Source organism: Tauraco erythrolophus, chromosome 17 (assembly GCF_009769465.1).
Source record: "Tauraco erythrolophus isolate bTauEry1 chromosome 17, bTauEry1.pri, whole genome shotgun sequence".
Lineage (NCBI taxonomy): Eukaryota > Metazoa > Chordata > Aves > Musophagiformes > Musophagidae > Tauraco > Tauraco erythrolophus.
In genome coordinates this window covers 4,602,759-4,627,048 of record NC_141481.1, presented here as the reverse complement: position 1 = coordinate 4,627,048, position 24,290 = coordinate 4,602,759, and the positions used below count along the sequence as shown (strand labels likewise).

At 39.7% G+C, this 24,290-nt stretch overlaps 1 protein-coding gene across 1 annotated transcript in view; it reads right to left on the bottom strand.

Annotated features, from left to right (window-relative positions):
• The window catches only part of CPPED1 (calcineurin like phosphoesterase domain containing 1), a 47,221-nt gene extending 26,941 nt beyond the window's left edge, over positions 1–20,280 (bottom strand). Inside the window, exons 1-2 of the mRNA XM_086622478.1 lie at positions 20,217–20,280; positions 9,576–9,794 (exon numbers count right to left, since the gene is read on the bottom strand). Of these exons, the coding sequence (XP_086478604.1) occupies positions 9,576–9,794; positions 20,217–20,280 (283 nt within the window). The remainder of the gene's footprint in view (positions 1–9,575; positions 9,795–20,216) is intronic.
• Between the last annotated feature and the right edge of the window lie 4,010 nt (positions 20,281–24,290).

Here is a 24,290-nt window from a genome sequence, read left to right as displayed (position 1 = left end):
TAAAGTGGAAGTACAGCAGTCTGCCTCCTAGAAAGGACATCCAGCTGAATCAACTGCAGAACAATTGCAAATTTACAAGTTTGTACATTAAACATCTGTGAAATATTTCCTATGAAGAAAGAACATACACACACAAATGACTGTGCACTTAGATATAATAAGAGTTGTGAAACTCAGTATTATCTCCAGGTTCCTTTTTAGTGGATTGAAAACTGAAAGACAGGTAGAACTTCCTGGGAGGTACCAACTGCAGCTCTGACTGAAACCATGTATTCACTGACCTTTCCTTGTCAAGCCCAACAGTGTTTTTTAAGTAAGAGAATTTAGAACATTCACAATAGCTTTTAAACAATAAAGCTTTGACTAGGAATATTTGCTATGGTATGTGCTTTCCCCTTGACTCAGAAAACTGAATAAGTTAACGGGTTTTCTTAGAGTCACCCTGTAAGGCAAGTGTAATGATATGCTGCAGCCTATGGTTTAAGATTTAATATCTATAAAAAACTACATTTCGGGATGAATTCATATTAATGCACTCAATATTCTACAGAAACAAGAGACAGAAATATTCTGGACTGCAGCAGTTGCACATCAAATTTGGGCACAGGAAAGAGGCTCAGGATAATCCAGTTAGTAATTCTCTCAGGAGAGAAGATGCCTTCAAAAGTAGTGATTATAAACAGAAATGAAGCCATACTGCTGTCTGGACACCAGAACCATCAGCTCTGATGTTCCTCAGCTCTGAAGCTGTCTATTCTGAACGTAAATAACTTCACTCTCTACAGTGTACGTGTCAGAGCTTATAAGAGGTACTGATTGTATAAAAGCCAGTATGCCCAGCTCGTCTTGTATCCTGATCATCAAATTGTCAAGCAGAAGTCAAATGGAGAAGTGCTGATTAGAAAATCATGTCCCTTAATTGCTGCCTAAATATCAACTCAGAATCCCACTATTTGGCGCCTGCTTTTAAAAATCTTGGTGCACATCACCACCTGTATTACTATATGAAAAAACAGTTTGTATGGAAGACAGGATAGGGTACATAATTTTGAGGAGACACGTAGCCAGCAGTTTTGCTTTTCACATACAGCACATAGTGGTGCTCAAAATTGTAATTAGTCGAATTGAGCTGATATGCTTTATTGAGAAGGCAGAGTGTTAGTGAACGTGCAGAAATTGTGGGGGGAAAAACATGCACCAGAGATCCATACACACAGTCATGGGGAGTTGGCTGGCAAGTGAGGAGGTCGCAGGAGAATCAGGATCCCTGGAAGCAGGAGGCAGAGCATGGGACAGCCACACATGCCAACCAAGCAGGAAGGAGCCCAGGATGCTTGAGGCAAAGAGAGAGAGTGGCCAAAGGGGAGAGAGAAATAGGGAGGGACACTGAAGCAGGCAATGCACTTACATCTCCAGCAATCTCACAGTGATTCCATGACAGTGACAATTCCCTCTCAAATGAATGATCTTTTTACAGGATACCAGAGTTTCTGGGTAGCCCATACCTTTTCAGCACTACACATGGCATTGCGCTCAAGGGCGCTCTTTTCCCCAGCTGCAGCAGGTGCCCTGCCCTGCTACTTGGCTGCTCCACCCAATATCTTAAGCAGCCTTTTTCCAGCTCTCCAGGCTGGAATGACCACAATGACCAGTAACAGACCATCAATGAGCTGCTTATATTTTGGGGACCTCTGTTTTCAGCTTGTCACTCTATTGCCAAGACCTCTCCTGTCACCCCATGTTTAAACTGTTCACAGTAACACGGCCCACCCAGCCCCAAGCTCCAGTTCGCACAGCAAGTTCCCATGAGGAGCTGACAGGAAGGCAACTGGGCCAAGACTGCGGCATTACGGAGTCAGCCTGAAGCACACTGGCCGGTGGGCTACAGGGAGCAATGACTGTGAACCCCTCTGACTGTGCCTCTGGGCAACAATGACATTCACAACTATATGTGACCGTTCTATAATTGCCCGGCATAATTAACATTCTCTTAAAAAATCTGGGACGTCTTCAGCAACAGGAAGGTATGAAATGACATTCCGAAAGGATTAGGGGTTTGCCATGAGTTTTAAATTGATATCGGCCAATTTACACCTGCAACTGGCTGTAATGTACCTATGGAACGGATTATGGAAAACTGTACCTATAGGTACCATCTCTCAGCAGAAGATCAGTGCACATCACAGTTACTTTCTCCATCAAGATCAGCAGACAGTTGTTCCCTCCTGTTGAGTTCCTAAAGTTATATTACAAATATAAGACTATGTATCTTCTATGTTGCTTCAGCATGTGGATCTCAGTTGGATTAAACAGCATTTGTTGCTACACTGCTACTCTTTTTAGCACATTTAAATTTTACAGACAGATATGGAAAAAAAAAAACATAGCTGCCTCAACTGCAATTTAGGCATTCAGACTCTAACTGCAGCCTAACCCCATCCAGCTCCATAGTGTGCCTCTGCTTTCTGTCTGGAAGTTCTTCAGACACTTTTTGCTGTGCTCACAGCCCAAAGCATACATTAGATGGCACAATAAAAACATGAAAATATGTAAAAGACACAGTCCTGGAAGATCTTACAATCCAACTATGGCCCAACAGAGAGAGCGAGAGACACAGAGAGCAAGCACACCAAGGAGCACTAAGAAAACATTATCAAATATGACTGCAGCTCTGCAAAGCTAATTGAAACAATTTATCAGATGTTTTAACTCATTCAATTTACAAAAGAGGCATTTATAAAAGCATGTACATTTTATCATACTTTAAGGTACCAATATTCTGCCCAACTCCATGTTGTCACCCTACCACAGAGAACCAAAAAAAGGTTGATCCTTCAGAGAAAAGACCTTTGAAACGGCAGACACATCCTCCTCCCCACCTCTCAGCAAAACAAAGGAATTCTGAAGTAGAGCACAACACTCATGGCTCTGACCTGTCAGGTACTGTTTCCACTCACCTTAGCAGAGGTAAAGGTTCCTTCACCAGAAAGATATATTTCAGAAATGTGTTACAAATAACAGTTTGAAAAGCCTTTAATTAAACAATTTAATAATATAAAACAAAGGTGGAAGAAAAAAAGAAAAATTTCACTACTTGGACTTGATTGACTGAAAAGGCTGATGTCAGATTATATAACACTGAATGACTTGGCCAGGAAACGTGAGTATTAGAGATTATGCCTTCACTTAACTAAAGGAATTAGTACAAGTATTCACAGTGTACTTCAAGTGCCATAATACTCAATTCTAGTGATTTTGATTTCTTCTAATTAACATATACACACAAATGAATCTAAAACTGCAAGCATAAACATTACTTGCTCACTGATCCATTATTACACTGCTAACAGATCAAGCTTAATCAAGTTCTATCAGTTTTTTTGATTATACACATTATTAGACAAGTCTCGTTCCATTTAGTCTCTAAAGAGCTACGTTTTATTACAGTTAGAGCTAAACAAAGTTTGCAGGAGACTTGCTGTCTTACTTGTTCTTTCACCCATGTAAGCAGAGCAATTAAAGAAAAATAATTAAACACCTGGTCTAAAGCTACATCACAGAAAGGACTTTGCTGGCTAGAACTGATGTCTATCAAGTTCCTGATAGCAGTAGCATAATTTAAAAAAAAATGCAGCTTAAACAATTTCCTCCAAAGGAATTCAGCCACATAAAAATAGCTGCTAGTTTCTCAGCTTCACAAGTCAGTGTTTCTCCACAGCTTCAGCAGGGTGACCTTGGCTGCAAACAGCTGAATTCTCTGCTGTTGTAATGAAAGGGGTTGAAATGCAGAAGCTTTTTTACTGGACACCAATCTACACTTGAGGTATGGGATGAAGAAAGAAGAACAATGCTTCATGTTAAACAGCAACAGCAAAGACAGGCAAGAAAGAAGGAGGGGAGTTTGCCCTCAACTTATGGAAGGAGCTATTCTATGGAACTGACACCAGACTTGTTGAGCTTGTGAGTCAGGATCAGAGGGGAAGTGGTCAGCCACTAAAGAGTGGAGTTTTGCTACAGACCACCCAACAGGAGCAAAGAAGTGGATGAAGTCTTCTATAAGCAACTGGAAAAAGTCTCCAGGTCACAGACTATGGCTCTTGTACCTAACCTCCCTGACAGTACTCCAAGAGGGACTCTGGGACAACCTCTTGACACAGATGGAGCAACCAGGGCCCACTTTCCTAACCCTGCTACTCACAAACATAGAAGTGCTAAGGGACGTGATAATCCCTCGTAGCCTTGGCTGCAGCAGCCACTAGAGTGGAGTTCAAGATCCTGAGGGGAGTAAGGAAGGCAGACAGCAGATCTGGGGCCTCAGGACAGAAGACTGGCTTATTCAAGGAACTGGTATATAGGATCACGTGGGAGGCAGCTCTGAAAGGCAAAAGAGTTTCAGAAAGTTGACATATCTTCAAAGACAAGTTCCTCCTAACACAAAAAAGGTCCTTCCTGATACTGGGGCAGGAGAAGTAGAAGACTACCAGGAGAATGATTTGGCTAAATGAGGAACTTGTGCCTGAGTACCGATGGAAAAGGACATAAAGGGAGATGGAAGCAGAGACGGACTTGAAAGGAAGAATATTGAAAAAGTACCTGGGCTTGTGGGGCTGGTGTCAGGAAAACCAAAGCTCTCTGAGGGATGAAACTAACAAGGGCATAATAGGCAGCAAAAGCTTCTACTACTACTATAGCAATAAAATAACAAACAAAGAAAACACAGGCCCACTGCTGAGTGAGGTGGTGACAAGTAACAGCTACTCAGTGTTGCTTTTGCCTGTCTTCACTGAAATGTTCTCCCAGAGTTGAAGGAGCAGAAGAAATATCAGTAGTGGAACAGGATTCATTCAAGTATGTCCTGAAAAATTTCAACCCGAGCAAGTCTGTACGACCTAATGGGATACATCCAAAAGTACCGAGTGAGCTGGCTGCTGTCACCGTGAGGCACCTCTCTATAAATCATCAAAAGGTTGTGGAGCTCTCATGTTGCAGTCTAGATGAGTGGAGAACTAGATGGGTGAAAAACTGTCTGGACTGTTGGCCTCAAAGGGTATTGGTTAATGGAACAATATGGGAAGTTGTCATCAACTGAAACAGAAGGTTCCAACCTGATATGAGGAACAAATACTTCTAAAAATAAAATTCCAGAGTTTTAGAAAAATGCAGTGAAACAAACACATTATCCAATCAACAATATTTTGCAGGTTACCATTTTTGCCATACTAAGTTATGGTATGCTGACTTAATGCCCACAAATGTCTTCAGAAGTAAGTCTTTCATTATCATGGTGTATCTAAGTGTAAGCATCACCTTTATAGAAATTATTTTCAGTAACGCAGTTGCACTATAAGGTATTGCTTAAAATTCTTGCTTATGTACCACAATATTAGCGTTACCAGGAATAGATATCCTATTCTTGATTATGTAATCAAGAAAAACTTCTGAAAATAATATTCAGAGTACAAACTACTTTCAATCAGCAGCTAAATACCAAGATACTGGCACTGATTACTTCGTTGCTCTAATGACATCTATAATGGATTCCAAGTGCTGTGCCTGATTGCTTCCCAGCTGATCAGGATTCTGTTCATCACTTCTAGCTGCTGGAATTCTGAGATTTCTTGGAGTTCCTTCACAAAAAGCTTCACACTGCTTCAGCTAAATGGCTACAGTACATGCTTTAAAACAGTCATCAACTTTACACTTAGTACTCCACAACAAAACGTATTAAGAGAAGAGAGGAAGACCTGGGGGTTTCCCCCCCCTTTATATTGACAAGTATTGATTATAAAGCAGTATAACCCAAAGAATTTGATAGACGTTGCCCAACGGATCATAAAATATAGCTGAACTTCAGCTGATCATAGCTTTCTTCAACAATCATGCTGCAATAGCAACTGTGGCACACTTTCATTAATGCTGATGTTTTCAATTTTAATATAGCTGATATACACAAGTGATTTAAAAGGCAATTTGAGGCATTAAATAAGATACATGTGCAAGCCAAATTCACAATTGTTAAACTTAAATCAATGTCTTGTCTCATGTCATTTCTGATTTTTGCCTACTGAAAAAATGAATTTTTAATCCTTCATTTTATTGAACTAACATGATAAGGGAATTAATATAGCAATTATTCTTGGAGAGACTCCTCAGTGGAGAAGTATGAAATGACTGCAGTACCATTCTACTACAGATATGCATTACATGGGTCTAAACATCCTTGGCTAGAAGAGTGAAAATACTTAAGTTACTCCAGGAAAAAAAATATTACTACTGGTCTTCAATTCTGCAAACATTTATACGTTCGAATTATCTGAAAAGGTATTTGCAATAAAAATTCTTAAATTCCGTTTGCTCTTTTTCATTAATGTTATCTTGCTGAAAAACTTCTTACAATTTCAAATTTTGTAACAAATAATGAAAGTGTTGGCAAATTTTGATATCACTCTTATAATTTTGAAATAGAACTCTTTCTAAAATTTTTTAAAGAGTTTAATCAGTTGCTGACACAAGCAACCATCTCAAGCACAGTATTAGTACTGAAATTAACGGAAAGAAACTTGTGCCATATGACAGTGGAATATAATGGCTCCTGCTTTTTATCTGAGTTGTAACTCGTGCAGAAATACACTAGCGGTTCAAACACATACCCGTGTAAGAGAAGAAATTTAAGAATTCATTCCTCTGTAAGAAGAAAGTCACCTCAATCCCTACAGTTTAGCATAGGAATGTGGCAGAAAACTTCAGAATGCGACTGCAGTACTTCCAAGTTTTCCAAAAACTTTCATCGCAAGGAATGTGGAAGTTTTCATTTCTAACATCAGAGGATTTCTATTTTGATAAAAGAATATGCAGCAGATAAGTTTTTATAAGGCCAATATCTTGGCTTCTTAATGCCAGTGTCTTGCAATATCTCATACAGTAACAGCTATTAACAAGCCAAATCAAAGAAATTGTCAGTAAACATCTTGATAAGACAGTTTTAAAACAGGATACGAGTTGTCTTGCTTTAAAATATATTTTCTTTCAGTTTAACTCTTTTTTGTGATTTAAAGGAGTTTCTATTCCAGAAGCTAGATAAGTGAGATGAAAAAGTAGGAAAAAATCTTCTGAAAATCCTATTATTTCACTTGCAAAATATACATTCGTATAGCTTAAAGTGTTTCAAATTCTTTTAAACACACAAATTTAGATTTATCTTGTATGAAGTATTTTTCTGACTCTGCATTTCTGTCTCTCTGCAGTATCACACATCTCCCTGCCCTCCCAGGCAACTAGTCAAAGCGTGCTGATCCACAGGTATCTGCACCGCAGAGCGATTCACTTTTATCTTCCTCATCAGTTTAGACAGAAAGACAAATGGCTGACTGTAAAATTGTACTTATATGTACAATTTAATTATTAAATTGTGCTTAGATGTTTACCAACTCACAGCACAGCAAGCCATTTGCATAAATACAAAAGCAATAATTAAATCAGTAATTTTTCCAGCTGAATATTCTAAAATTCCTTTTAGTAGTGCATTTCCTTAAGTATTTTATATAACTATGTAACAACACAGACTTATAAAGTATTAAAGAACATAATTTCTATCAACAAGAAATTATTAGATGAATTAAAATATGGTGGCTCAAGTGAGGTAATCATAGAATCATTTAGGCTGGAAAAGACCCTTAAGATCATCAAGTAGTGAACTGCTCTTCTGCACGGTTTCTTGGAAATTGCACTAGGCAGCTTCAAATATTTATACAATCCACAGTACATACTTCACACCATGTAAGTGATCTCAGCAGTACAATGCCCTCAGTTTCTTTTACACGTTTTTTAGCAAAATGAATATATGATAATGTTTTGCAAAACTGTGAGAGGTTTGCATTAAAAATATTACCAAAGTCTGAGACATACGCCAGTAAAAGACATAATAATGACTACAAAGATCCATTATTAGAAAGAAACATAAAACCTGCCACACACAAGACCTATTTATTGCATGTAGCCATTCAGTACCCAGTAGAAGTCAAAAGATTGCTGGCTTTCAGTAGTTGGCACTTTCTATCAACAGAAAATAATCTTGTTTAAAGTCAATATATGTACTCAGAACTCGGCATTGATTTATGAGCCTTTGAGAAATACCCAGGTAAAATGAAATTAACTTAGCTTCCTGGATTATTTAAATTTGAGAGTGAAAGATCCTTTTCAAGAGGATGTAGGACACCCATTATTTGTCCTAAATTTTCTTCCTCTTACAAGGGATACCAAAGATAATATATTTGAACACTTACAGAAATTAAAAGTCCTAATTGAAATCCTTATGAAAACTCTGACATAGGAAGGCCAGATGATTCTTAGGAAGAGATTATTTTATGATTCTGTGTCAAACCTGTACCTCCAAAATTAATGGAAGAACATAAACCAATAAAACAACTGCATGCTAGCAGACTTTACATTACAATCAAGCTACTAGGGTTTTACAAAGTAGATTCTAGCAAGCTTAAATCTGTTGGTTTCTACACTTTCCCACTCTATCACTAAAATTGTGTTCTGGTGAAAAGAAAGTCTGTAGCCTATAAACAATGTTCATCAATTTGACAGCTAAGGTTTTAATATGCACTTTGTGGGACACTGAAGGAATTGTGAACTAACATGCTCAAGATCTTCCTGTGAAAACACGAGCTGAGAAACACCACATCAGGTGCAAGTGGAGTGCAAAGCAGAGCACAGCACAAAGCACACAGGACTATTTGCAAGCTCACTCGGTGGACTGTGCTGTCAGCTACGTAGCTGTGTATAGCTCTGCTTCTTAGCAAGGCTAAGAAACATAAACTTTTGTGCTTATATCTGCTTTTGAGATCACTTGTCAACTGGTAACATCATTTTCTCATTCACTTTCAAGAAGAGTATTTATCTTATTAAAATAGAAAATATTACTAGTCTGTTTTAAACTTACAACTGTCAAACTTTATAACCCACCTTTCTAGATAGTCTGTTGCTCTTCCTCTGACTAGACACCAAACCATGCTGATCCCCGAGTCCCACAGCAACAGGACAGAATGCTAAAACTTGAATTTGCTGACTTTCAGCATTTTAAGAATTTAAATATTGAAGTAGTTGAATTTATTAAGCATTAGGAAGCCAGAAAATTCTCTGAGCTTCACCCACTATAGGTACTCAAAAAGCTAGAGCTGTTCTTTGTTCTTTTCTTGGTTTTTTTTTTTTCCCCCAATGGCTAGAGTCTCTATTTGTCTTCTCAAAGCAATTTGTTTAGAAGAAATAATTTTAATGTGTCTTCTTAGGATTTTTATCTCAAAGAAAACTTCCTCAGGCCCACTGAAAAAAAAGCAACTAACAAAAGTACACTCCTAAAATGAAGGATACAGAAAGTCAGATAAAGAAATCAGAGTAATGTCTCAAGAATTGTCTACAAAGGACACTTTTTTGCCCACACACATAACAGTAGCATACCAAACTCTATGAAAGGATATTATGAAGTAAGGAAATTACATTAGTCTTGTTGCCAATCTTAAATATAAAGAAAATGGAATTACGATTGCCGTTCTACACCTTATTTGCCTTACCTGGCATTCCATGGATAAGATCTCCACACAACACAAAGAACTTGGGTTTAGGGTTTAGTTTGTTAATGGCCTGCACTGCTTGCTCTGCTAATTTGATTTCTTCTCCCCATTCATCATCTCCATTGTTAGTGTCTCCAACTGCCCATGCTTTCATCAGTCCAAACTGAGGATCTGCTCCTTGGATGAAGTAGAAGGGCCCCTTCCATTGGTACTCATCACCTAAGAAGAAAAAAGAGGGGGGAAAAAAAAAATGCTAAGCACTGGAAAAACTTATAAAGAGAATGAGAGTTTCCTTGCATCATTAAATTGATTGTTCTTCACCTAAGAAAGCTGAGGCCACTTTAATGAAAGTACAGAATTCTGTAGTCATTCATATAGGACAAATATAAAGGCAGAAGTACAAAATTTTCCTCTAATGGGAGCTGCAAATAAATGAAAGTACATTAATCTAATTATACCACATGGTAATTACAGACTGATTAGAGGAAAAGTATGTGAATAATTCTGCAAATAGTGCTGGAAATTACAAGACTACAACATAGCTCAAGTGTGTAACATTAGATTTCAGTTGATTCTTTTAAGACTTCAATTATTGCTTCTTTAATTAGGAAGTTAAAGCATACACAACACATTTCACATTTTATGGTTCCAGTAGACTTGTCCTTAAATTATTAAGGAGTTAAATGCTTCTTGGTTTTATACTTTTAGAGAGAAGTTGGATGTAGCACATTTTTTGGAGCTAGCACTGAAGCCACTCAACAGGACCAAGGTCAGCAAAATCCAGCAACATCTGAATTAGCGGAGACAATGAAAATCCTAATTTAGAACTGCTGCAACAGCTCCCAAGACCTATGATAAAAAGGTGAGAACTCAGAAACAAATTTCCATTGGTAGAGTCAGTGCAGACGGAGGGTACAACAGAATTTGTACTGCTACAATTTTCTTGTATACTTGTTTCTCTGGTATTGGAATAAAAAGTACCACAAAAGATGCATGATACATAAGACTACAAACACGTTATGAAAAAAAGTATCTCAACACTGGGCAAATAAAGCAACAGTTGGCTGCAAATTAAAAACGAAAATGGGTATTCTGTTTCCTAGACTTATGTCTCAAGTTGAAATTAAAGTAAAAACAGAAGTACACTGTGGTATCTTCAGCTAAATGCATTCTTTTGCAACCTATTTCAGTTTTGACAGCTGTATTTGGCTTAATTCATTTAGTGTCTTTTTTTTTTTAAACAGCATTTAAACTGTTAAAAACTTACTGACTACATCAATCTATGGTTGAATCTAAAAAAAAGATACAGCAAATTATTTCAAATTAAAATATAATCCATAAATATACTGTCATATTATGTCACTCTGATCTGAAATACACTCTGAGGCAAAACTAATCTTCCAATAACAGTACATGTCCACTGCATGGATTTACTTCTGGTTTTGTTCAGGTGATGTAGAACTGGAGCTTCTTACTTTGCAAGAAGCGGGTATGTTTGTTTCAAGGAAGGTTAGAAAACAGAGGTCAGAATTCATCTCTTGCACCATGGATATGGATAGGCTGGGGTAGGGGGGAGAAGGAATGTGGGCAACTGCTGAAAAGCTGCTTGTAATTGTCATCCGTTGCTATGGCATCGGATCATTTTGCCAAATGCAAGCTTCTACATTTTAGTTAAAGTAACATTTAATTTCTAAACAAAATTATTTATAGTCTGTTAACATCATCCGTTAATTCATACCAACATTGCCTTGTTCAAATAACAATCATGTATTTTATAGATAGAAGCTTTTAGCCACTCATTAGGTTTTAATTCTGAAATGAAATTAACTTTCTCAATTACATAACTTATTCAGAGAACTGAAATGATCCATCTATCCATGATTTTGCAATAGAAGTCTTATGGAACCAGCTGAAAGATACAAAGTAATTTAGGTTTTCATTTTGTCTTGCATGGCAAAATATGACTGCCATAAAAAACAGCTTACATGATGCATCAAAGGCATTGTTTGTGCAGAGAAATCAACTTATAGTTTTTGTAAGTGGAAAGCTATAGAAAAAAAACAGTTAAGGAAGCCTGCATCAGAAATCCTTTATGACCTATACAAAATAAAACCTGAAAAAGAGGAAGTCTGAAACAGGAACTTGTTTTGGAAGAGTAGCACAGTCCTCAAAGTCATTACATGGAAAAAAACTCAGATCTTTGAACAGCGTGGCGGGATTTTTAACACTTGTCCTTTATCCAACAACTCAATAGACCGTATTGATACTCGATGCTGAGAAAAATGTACTTGTTTTGCATTGATTAATCTGAAGCCATAATTTTTACCATATTAGCCTAAGTAAAATATAGAGATATTTATCTATCTGTTTTTACAGAAAAGGCTTAGAAAAGATAGCTTGTCTTTGTTTTAAAAGACTGTGTTTCAATTATGGACATTCTGTTTCCCTTTCCAGAGCCCCGGGGAGGGTTTCTGGTGGCTGAAGGCAGCTGAAGCACCTGCAGCAAGCCAGGGAGCTGGCAGGCAGGCTGGTGGGCACAGGCAGCAGGACTGGGCCAAGCCCCAGGTAACAAAGAGCTTCACCTATAATGCTTGAACAGAGATGAGCCTGGCAAGCAGAAAATGCACTGTCAGGGAGCGTGCAGAGCTGATGCAATACAGGTTGCAAGGCCAGACCGGGGCTACTCTAATATATGCCTCATGGATAGTTTTTTTCCTGCCTTATATTCATGCCAATACAGTAGCTCTCTAGGTTTTAAGTACCTCAATGTTTCCAAGACTGTGCACAGATGCTCTGGTTTGAGTGGGTGAGTGATGGTCATGTGAGGCAGAGAGAGAGACACTGATAAGATGAATTTGAAAAGAGAAGTTCAGTACACAGACAGAATCAAGAAGTGACAGAAGAAAGGAGAAACAGAAGATGCAGGGGTGGAGGTGAAGAGTGGGGAGAAAAGGAAAGAGATAGGAGGTGAAAAGAGAAAGGAGCTGAAAATAATGCAGAGGTATATGCTATATTCTCCTGTAGGAAAGAAAAAAATAAAATGAAGAAAGCGAAGCAGGGACAACAGAAAACATCCAGGTATCAGGGCTACATAAATAACATTTACTTAAAATGTTAGTATAATTACCTGGTCTTAGTCAAATCATTCAGTCAAAAGCTATTTTTGTGGTATTTGATAATTTATCAAATAGTTACAAAAAAATAACAGTAAGGTTGAATAAATATTTTCTACCTTTGTCTTGTTATTTGACCACCCAGCTGGAAACTCTATTTAAAACTAAATAAACCTGGTACTTAAATGAAATTCCATTGGCTTATTACTTATCAAGTGGTAGTTACTGATTCAGTTTGGTATTTACTGACTTTGTTCCCCATGAAGCAAAATAATATATGGGAACAATATATGGACAGTCAGTTTAAACTTACGACTTCAGATTTTGTTTTCAGGAACGTGTTTCAACTACTATAAATAAAAGCAGAATATCATGAAGAGAGTTGTGTTAGTAAACCACCACTGGTTCAAACTTGTATCTGCACCAACTCTTAAGTCTGTTTGAAATTCAGCTCATCCAGGAAATAACTCTGAATTGCCCTCACTGGTCTGTCTGCAGAGGAGTTCATGTAAGTTTTTCCGTATCTGTGCAAAGCGTAACACCAGTCCAGTTGAAGTTTAAAACGTTGCAACTACTGCAATTTGGCTACGTTTGCTTAAACTCCAGAAGCATGCCTGCATGAGTGCTCTTTCAACAGACCAATATGGTAAGAGGGTACCAATGAGAAACAGAATATAAAAGCATCTACCACTACCATAGATGGATCCAGAAGTCTTTTGCCTAACAATTAAACAATTTATCAATGGACTGCGTTCAGAGAATTATTAACAAAACTTCTGTACCCTCCTTCTCTCCCTCTCCAGCTGCTTCTTATCACCCTCGAGCAGAACAGGTACTGTAGGCCATGCAAATGAACCTTGTCTGCTTAAGCAGTAAGTCAGGCACCACAAAACACTGAACCATTTTTTTGGACTTTGCACTGAATCACAAGAAGAGCGTTCAGACAAACTGTTCTGTTGCTATGCTAGGGGAATGCCAAAGTCTGGCAGAGGGTGAGTGACAAACAGCATTGGGCACAACTGGTGGGAGGGGAAACAGCTGTTTTTGCAATGATCATCTAGTCATGATCCAGGTCCTAGATGTTACTCCATAAGGTTTCAATTAAATAGCATGTACAGTAGCTTTCTTCTCTTCAAATGTAGCAAGCAACAACTTTTATGGGAATGACATCAAAAGCATCCTTCTCGCTCGAATTTTCAATTTTCAAGCCTGTAGATGAGCTATGTAGTTGTATTAGGTAAAACGCATGCTACGTAAATGAAGAGAAGATTAGGATTCAATTAATAAAATTTTCCACCTTCTCCATTGCATCACAAAATTGAGCAGAGCTGAGAATGCCTGCAAATTGGCTCTTCATTCCTGTGACCACAGAGGCTGTTTGTAACTTTCTGAATTTACCACAGCAATATGAAAACGCAAATGCCACACAAAAGTCAGCAGATTTCTCAGATAACTGTTTCCATTTCTGAAGGACAAATAATGTCTGTGGAGCTGCTCTTACACATTGCACCACACAAAACTCCTATTTCAAATCTCTTTTTTTTCCAGGCCTCCTTAAGAGCTGCACAGCTGATTGCCACAGAAGAAGTCCAACTTCAGAAAATGTTGTTATGCCTCAGTTTCGATAGCTTCCCACTCTTTTTCTGCTTCCATGTATGCCAAAGCACAGAAAGAGGATCAATGCAATGTATTTTTAGGAGCATAGGCTAAAAAATGGTGCCAGCTTCTAATTTTATCTATGGATTAATTATGTGAAGGGCCAAAGTATTCAGCAGCAATTCATAGGACAAAACCTCAGCTACTTGTTGTGATCATACACAAAAAGACACTTCAAGGACCTAGGTGGTATTTAAACTGAACCTCACAATTTCTAGAGGACAATAGCTGATATCCTGCCGTGCCTTTATTTTTACCCCTTTTGCTTTTCCTAATTACTCCTCCCTTTTCTTCCCCCCCTCTCCAAGGATCACACACACACATATATAGAGATTGCTCATATGAACCACTGCAAGCTGGCCTCTGACAATCACGTAGTACTGGTAGGATTTCCAGTATTTCCCTGGTGGGATTTTTTAAAAAATACATCGTGTGGTTTCAACAGTACATTGGTTTTCTTCTTCCTCTACCCTCTTCGGTGCTTCATGGAAACAAATTCCTTATGAAAAGTGACTCCTGTCCATAGTGTCTTTATAGACACTGTTGTATCAGAGGAGAATGGACGTGGACACACATCTAGTGCTTGCTGAGTATATCATGGGAGGTAATAACTACAAAAAAATGCCCTCATTCTCACATTGGGTTTGCCAGGGGAATTAATGTCACTTCTCTGAAAGATCACAGAATAGCAGAAATAGACACATGGTTCCCTGCCGTAAGCTGCCTCTGCCTACAAAGTGTGCCTGTGATTCTTTTTCTAGGTAAAATTGGACAAGAAGCACAACCTTGGTTTTCCAAAGAAGTTATACACAGGAAGAAAAATGGAATCTTTTAAATGAATGCAGTATTTGTACATCACAAACAATACAAAAGGCAAAATTTTTTTTCCTTGCAATTGTTCTGTGGTTTACCTTTAAATGAATTTGTTTTCATTTCTCAGTTCTGGAATAACTTGAAAAACAACAAAAGTCTTGCACTAAATCCTTAATAATTCCTTGTTTAATATTAAAACATTATTAATAACTATGGCTTCAAAAACATCATTGTTGTTATCTGTATGTCCAAATACAAAAGATTTTAATCTAATGAAACATGTATTCCTTTCAGCTATATTTTCCATGTGCACCTGAGAGACTACCAAAGATATGACTATTGAGAGTTCTGCTGGATGACCAAGCCAACCTATTATGGAAGGCACAATTTTGTGCATCATGGAAAAAATGCTTCAAAACAGGTTTCAAAATACATTTTTTCAAAGAGAAAATAAAACCCTTTAAAAGAGTAATTATTGTAGAAATGGTGTACAATGAGCCTAAACTAGAGAGATAACATCAGTAGAAACACAAACTGGCAATATAGTTTCTCAAATAAATTAGGCAGTGCTATTGTTTTTAGAAGATATACTTTTAAACTTCTTGGATAACTATCAAGGTAGGAAACGTCCCCTCAGATACAGTTTATTTGTACTAAGGGCTACAGAATGCTAAAACTCTAGTCATGCCTTTATGTCCATCCCCAAATTTAACATGTAAATTCATTACAGGCACTTTACAGCCCAAGACTGTAGGTGTGAAGGGGGGTGGCTTGCATAATGACAAGGTGAAGTCACAGAAAGTTGCTCAAAACCCACATAAAAATTTGCCTAATTCATATGAGAGTTGGAGGCAGTATTGGGAATGGAATATGCTAGCTAAGAAGCAGTTCTGATCAGTGCTCAAAAATACTACTGCTGAAGAGCTCTAGAACAGTAATCATAATGTGCCAAGACTCAACACGCATGTGAAAGCCAGAAAAAATGAGAAATCAACCACAGTTGTACTTAATTTCAAAGGAAGGCCAATTATACGTAATTAAGATGCTTTTAAAAAGTGCAAAAATCCCTGAAGGCATCATGGAAACTATTCAAAGACACTATCCCAGAGGCTAGACCATATGCACAGCATTTACTAAGAACTTCAGCAAGACCAAAAAGAATCCAGACTGACTAAACAATATAAACAGCAGCCATAAGGATGCTAGTAAGAGCAGGACAGCATCCTTCAAAAACCTAAAGCATCCAAATAAAGAAAACAGTAAAGATTTTATACACTGAAAGGTTAGATACACAAGTCCAAGATGACAAGCTAAAAAAAGTGAAGAACAATTGGAAATAGCATAAATCTGAAAACTAATAAAGCTCTGTTTAGAGGCATTAGGAGCAGGTAGCCTGCCAGACACTCACTATGGCTAACATGTTCCAGACATGCAAGATGCACCCAAAGATAAAGGCAGAGCAGGAAAAAAAAAAAAGTAAATTTTTTGCATTCATGTTTATTGTGGAGGAACTTGTGGAGATCTCATGTCAGAATTGTTTACGAACAGTGCATCAGATCTGTCTCAAATCAAATTACCAGTAGATGATTCAACAAATAGACATGAACAACAACAAACGACTCAGATCAGCTGGAACCCATGGAAGAACTCAAAAGTGAAAAACAGCCAACCCCTGGAGAGTTACTTCTTGCTTAAAATTGCCTTTGCACTAGAGGCGCAGGAAGATGGCCAGTATCACACCTACATTTAAAAGGGTTTCCTGAGCAATCTGGGAACTATTGACTGCAAAACCAGCATCTGTCCAGGCAAGTTAATGGAAACTGTAACAAAGACAGTAACACTGCACTTACTGATTCTTCTGAAAGAGTCATTGACAGCTTTCATATGGACAAGGGAAATCTACATGAATCTCCAAGAGGTGTCTGTCAGTTACTCACCAAAGACCCTTAAGGAAGCCAAGTTGTCTTGAAATATGAAAGTAAATCCTCACATGCATAAAAAATAAGAAAAAATAGAAGTGGACAAACCACACGGATCCCACTGTAATCTGTAACTGGGATACCTATACTGTTCAACAAACTCAAAACAATCCGTAACAGCAACTGAATAGCGAGGACGTGAAATTTGCTAAAACTAAGCCATTTAACAGTATGAAAATAAGGCCTGGGGAGGTGCTTGGTGAAGAACTGGGGAGAGACTTCATTACACAGTGACGGTTCAAGAAAGCAGATGAACTTCAATACAGAGAAGCGCAGGATAGCGCACATGGGAAAAACACTACCAAATCACATAAAGAACACTAGTTCTAGCAAGTGCTACAAAGAGAAGTCATCTCAACATTCAGAAACAGCAAAAAAGTAGAGATAGGAAAGGCACAGAGCAAAATAAAAAAAATAGACAAACAACTGAATAAAGTAAAAAGTTAGCAAAATATTGGTGAGGGAGGCATGACAGAACATAGAATCACACGTGGAACTGAGAACGTAAGTTTGCAATGCTGGTTATCTGCCTCTTCCAGATAAAGGTTTTGGAACCATTAGCTAAAACCAGCAAAAGACAGGTTCAAAACAGAAACTCTTCTCAACAGTTAAGCTGATGGTACTATCGCTTGTTTAGTTACTTGAAAAAAGTGCTTTACCTACTTGCACAGAAATTCTTTGCACAGCATGCTGTCCGCATGCTTGGGAAAGAAAAAAAAAAACAACCCACACCAAAACAAAAAAATCCATGACTTTTTGGGAGAAGTGGTGAAGACAGAATTTACCCAAACTTACAGTCCTGTTTCTTCACTAAAACACTAATAAAAGTAGTAGATACCCAAAGCACAATTTCACATAATCTCTGCATAATTTCTACATAATTTGTAGAAAAGACAGAGAATATATTAAAAAAGTAAAACCAAAGCATACAGAGGTCTCTTGCCAATAAAGTAGGGTATTTATGCACTGTTTGCTACTATGCTCCACTGATTACATGGATAATTTAGATCCCTAATGTTGAGCTTCTCATCCACACGTCACAAATTAAGAGCAGATGAGAGCAGGTAACAGGTATAACCTCCACATTATGTAAAAGCAGACTGACCAAATTACTGTTAGGGGATAAGGTGTGGAAGAGTGATTTTGCAGAAAGGGTAGTAAGAAAAAAAAGCAAATTAAGCTCTCAATGGTGACTTTCAAATTTTAAAAGGAAACACTGTGCCAGGCTGCAGCAGTGGTAGTTACGTGTTCTGTGTAGCTACCTGTTTAACAGAAGGAGTGAAAACTACAGACTAAGGAAAACAACAAAACACAGGTAACTGATTTTCATCTTAAAGTGCAAGAAACTTTGCCTCGGTTCTGTTTTTTTCTGATCATTTAGTTATTAAAAGGTTGTGTTGAACTTTAGACTCTTAAGAAAGAGCTAAGTAAATTATTGATACAGAAACATTGTACCCAACGATGATAGCTGGACTGTGACAGGCTAAAAAGTTCTGAAAAAGTTAAAAACAACCAGTTGGTAAGAAAAGTTTTATTTATATTGAAAGAATACCAAATAAGGACATTTCAGGAGAAAGAAATACACCTGGAAAACAGATACCCAAATCACATTTTTTCTTCCACGTTTAAGGCAATTTTCAGGAAATACCTAGATAGGGCTTTTGTTCAGAAATTTTTACACTGCTGTTTAACACTCCTTTTGTTATAATTTCCCTATACAGTTGATATAACTAGATGGCTTGTCTGCCATCTGTCCCCTCAACAAATGCTCAGCATTCTGTTCAAAACCAAACACACCATCTGCAATTAATAGGTTGCCAGAATGACTGTATACATATACTTCACATGCTCAGAGTTGGTGATTTTTCTTTATTTGGCAACAAGCAAAGCCAAATATTTCCAGTGAAACGCAAGAAAATACCACAAAATTGTTGAGATTGAATGGCCTTGCCCACCTCACCAAACAAATACAATTTGTAATTTATAAATAAATACAAGGAAATAAAACACCTTTCACGTGCCGCAACAGGAAAAGATTTCTTAACACAGAGCTAGTTACGCACCAGGAACACCTAGGCACACTGCAGAACCTCCATCCTTGGGAGAATTTTACAAACAGGCGAGACACACATATCTCAACATACTCCTCTGTCGGTCCAGCCACAAGACAAGAACCAGCAGGTGGCTGCCATCTTTGTCTGGGCAGCGGCCTCCTCACCTTCATCACCTGGGAGGAGGTAAGTCTAGAAACATGTCGCAATGACTGCCTCGGGCCCCACCAGCCCAGAGGGATAACAGTGCTGCCTCTGCAGTGTGGAAGTGCCAGGGCAGGAATTAGCTGCTGACCTCCACCCTGCGAGAGGCTGAAGCACCTTGAAGAAACTACGATCTTATCTAGCTGCATCCGTTAAGTACACTTGCATTTCACTGAAGTAACATAAACAATTAGCTACCTGTAACTATTAGGTCACCCCTACAGGTACATGACAGCACGGTGCTGGCACCAGCAGTTTCAAAGCTACGGAGATGGGCTTTAACAGCACCGACAAGCACCTCAAAACCAATCTGGTGTCGGACACTGCCGGTATCTTCCCCACGGGAGCCGCATCCACCCGCGCTGCGGACGGGCAGCGGGCAGGGCCGCGGGGGCAGGCGCTTCCGCGCGCCTCTGCTCTCCAGTACCGCCCCAGCGAGCTGCGGAAGCCTCGGGCGCGCCCCGGCGCAGAAACGGGGCAGCGGGCGGCCGCGGCTCCGCGTTCGGCCGAGCCCCCGCCGCCCGGCAGCCGCACGCCGAGTGCCGCCCGCTGCCCCGAGCGGGGCACTCCCTGTCACGGCCTGCCCGGCGCGGGCAGACGGCCCGGGGCCCTGCTCCAGCCCCTCCGAGCGCCTGCCCGCCACCTCCCCCTCCCCGGCACCAAGCGCTCCGCCCGCTGCCGCCGGGGAAAGCCCCGGGGCCCCCCCCGCACGCCCCTCCCGCACCGCCAGCCCCGCGGCGCGGAAGAGAGCCCGCCGGCACCCACAGCCCTATGCCGCGGTTCCTCCGGGCGCTCCCGCCTCGGCGCGGGCCCCGCGGCGCGTACCTTGTCGGAAGGCGGTCAGAGTCCTGCCCCGGGCGCTCAGGAACGGGTCCCCCTGCGCCGCCATACTCCCGCCGCGCGGCCGCCGCCTGGCCCCGGGCCGGCGCGGGGGCGGCACCACCTCCGCGGGGGCGGTGCCTGCGCGCGGGCGGGAGAGGCCCGGCGGCGGGCCCGAGCGCGGCAGTGGGCGCCGAGTGTGGTCGGGCAGCTGCGGAGGGGCCGGCTGCCCCGGGAGAGAGGCGGGGGCTGGGCCCTGGGGGCCGTGGGGTGCTGCGGGGTGACGCCATGTTCGGGAGGCGGGGGGGTGGGCCTGGGCTGCGGTGCGCGCGGGAGAGCGAGCAGCCTGCCCCAGAGCTGCGCTGCCTTTTAAATGAGTAATTATTTGAAAACTAAGAGATCTCCTTCATTTGCAACTGACCTGTGAACTGAAGCAAACCGGTGTTTACTGCATTGGCAGTCTTCCTCTGTGCCTTGAAGGGATGTTTTCCGGGTCAGGTTTCCCTGTAGTATTAATCGCACTCACGAAGTTAGGCAACACCACCAGCTGCTCTTCAAAAAAGGAAAAAAAAAAAGTTACATGAGAAAAGCAGTGTGTCTCTGCCCCCAGGGCCTGCTCGCACTGGCCCCAGCCCGGGCGCCGCTGGCCCGAGCCTGCCCTGCCCGCGGGCCCCGGCCACGGCTGCGGAGCCGTGCGGGCAGGTACCGCGGCCCACGCGGCCTCCGCTTTTCTCGGCACCAGGCTGCACGGTCGGGTAATAACTGAAATACCTCTTGCAAGGCAATGATTTCTGGACTGGAGTCCCTTTTTGACCTCACGATACGGGAAGGATAATACGATTGTGTTTCTGGTTGAACAGGTGGGAGGATCCTGTTCATCTGCACCGTGTGGCGTGCAGAGATCGGAATGCCTCGGCATTCATCTTGTGAAACCTGTAGCCAAGCACTAGGTAAGGTTCCTGTTACCAACTACAACGCGTTCCTATGGCTGGATTATTTTTCCGTCTGAAAAATGGGGGTATTATTATCAGTATTATTATTTCAGTATTAACTGAAAACAGTTTCGTTCCTGCTTGTAAACTGCTTGATGATCATTAGATGGAAAGCACTAGAGGAAGTCTTTTTTATTAAGTTGGTTTTGACAATTCCCCTCTTTACGAGGCAGCATTTGGTACCTTAAGCAAGTAAATACTGAAGGGCATTTTTGACTCCCAAGTGCAGCCCATCTAAATCCTAACACTGTCATAGGGACAGGTGATCATGGTCTAATGCTGCAACAGCCCATGCTAATATAAGAACAACTGGCTGAATTATCCAATGAGATTTTTGACCTTTAATATTTCTTTTCCATTTTCTTCTTATCTGCTTAATAGAGCTGAGCAGTCATAAACCCAAATACATGACTACGGTGTGAGTTAAACTAAACTCAGGATGAATTTTGCAAATGAAATACAATCAAGATCAGGCCAAAAAGTGTAGAGAGAACATTCAAGACAGCATACTGTAGTTTTGTAGCATGAGGATGCAAGCTTGTGATCAGCACACCAAATTACCTTTGTCTTAACCTGGATGTGTTGCTAAAGGTGACCATTTTTCTTAAGTCAAGGTATGCATGTCTGAAAGACTGAATCAGACCTGGCAGAGATGCGGTTTCTAAGATGTTCTAGATTTATCTAAATCTCTGTAATGCCACAGCTCTTTTCTGTAGGCATGTGCAGGAGGCTCTCTTCTACAAAATTCTCTTGTCAGTGCTGTATTTGATGTCTTTGCAGGATGGGTCACAGATTAAGCCTCAGGATTCTCAGCTCTTTCTAGGTGATGAGTATGGTGAGTGTGCAGCATGCCTATGTTGCCTCCTCTTCAAATGGAACCCTCTGATATTACATCAGCTTGAGTGTTGTCTACTGGAACGAGGATGCCACAGGAAATTTCCTTTTTGTAATTTAAACACATTTTCTTGTGATTTTGCAGCCTGAGTGCAGAAGTGTTTTCATCTGCAGAAATAAAGGCACATTTGCCTATAAACGTGAGAACTGAGGATGGGGAGGGTGAGTGCAGGAGGGGGATTTTCTGCTCTCTCCTGCTTCCCTTAGTCTGCCAAATTTGAAGTATGCATTTTTGAAGCCAAGATCATGGACTAAATGCTATACAGCTAAACTCGTTTTACTATGACTAAATCATTTAAAGTTACTACTGATCTATGTTAGTTTAATTATAGATTTTCATGGACTTACTCCAGATGAGGCCTAGATAAAGCAGCAGAATTCTGTCATAAGACTTGATTTGTTTTACAAAGTGTCATGAATATAATGACACTGAATAAATAATTTACAGTACCACGTGTCTGGTCTTATTTATAGAGTATAAATTGAGAATAATTTTACTAATTTTAAAAAGTTAATGTGAGCATACAGAGGAGAATATACCATTCTGGAAGAGCATGCAGTATATTGAAAATAAGATAGATAAAAAGTGAGAAATGGAGGCAATGAAAAGGAAATGCTTATGTAAGGTTTAGCTTAGTAACGACTGATTAGAATACTGCAGATCTAAGAAGTCCATATCTTCTAAGACTTATTCTAGTACGCATTAGATCATGCTGCCAATCCCTACAGTTAACAACTTGAGAGTTCTGAAAATCCAGTAGCAGATACTCTACTTTATTTCTTACTGCAATTTAAAGTACAATTGTATGCACTTTGAGAGACCTAGAGAAAGTATTAACAAAACAAGTAAGTAATTCTAAAATTACTGTCTCTGGTGAGAAATTCATATAAAGAGCAGAATAGTCATGGCAGTGGTTGAAGAAGGGAATCCTTTCTCTATTCTCAGCAAATGACAAGGGGGCAACAAATTGCAAAAATGGAAGAATACAAAAGGTGAAAAGGACAGAACAGGGTTGCTTTAGACATTGAAATTAAAATTACAAAGCACAGACAGATATGCAGATTTGAAACTAAACCATTTTAATCTTATACCTAGAATAGAATGACTATCTGCCATCTGGAATTCAGGGAATCCAATGAAGGTTGGAGGTGTAAACAACACACAGGATTATCAACATGTGTTTTCGGTGCATGCATATTGGAGTCCTTGAGGGATAAGTTAGTGAAAATAATGGGAATTAATAAAACCTGATGGTATAAAAAGGATCACATCATTGTATTTGTTTAGAGACAATATGGACTTACACACGCTGAAAATAAATAATGCATACAGTGCATCAAGCCTATTTTCTATTAATCTCTTCTTCCAGCTCCCATAAATCCTGTGACAGGACAGCATTCCTAGCAGATGTAACATTGTGGAAGGTTTAGCATATGTTACCGCTCCTCTTCTCCAGAACAGCTAATGGATAAAAATTATTAAGTTTTGAAAACTAACAGTAGTATCTCATACTAGCCCACTCTCTCTCTATCTCGGTCTCTGGTTCCATTGCTGAGAGTAAAAAGACTCCAGATGACTATGACAATATAAATAAATTGAGCAATCTGAGCTTAAAACTTAAGATCTGCTCCTTTGACATTCTATACAAACACAAATTACTATACTAAAGAGTGCTTATCAGTGTTAAAAAAGGGTCCTGTTAATATTTTGTCTTGATACAAAATGACGTTCCATTTTCTGAGGGCCCACAAAAAAATATCAAAAATACTAAAAATGTTTTGCACAAACCAACTCAAAAAGATTGGTTGACCAGGACCAATACTTTGTTGCTAGGAAGGGAACAATGATGACATTGATTGTTTCCACAGTTAAGAATCCACAATGTAATTGATTTTTATCTGACTCATTTAGTGTGGGCAGGCTCCATTTGTTCAAGAAACCTGTAATATATTCCTTGAATCACTGTAACTAAGAGAGATATAAAAGTTGATGTAATGAGTTAAACACACTATTTAACTCAATTTGTTTTGCACACTGAATTCTTGTTTCAGACACAGATACAGGTTCTATCTAGATCTACTGGTCGTTTTTGTAAGATGTCTCATTCATTTTGTGGTCTGCCAAATATTCAAGATTTCTACTTTATTCAGGGTGCCTCTGATTTTGGATTTCCCTATCCTGAGATTTCATTTT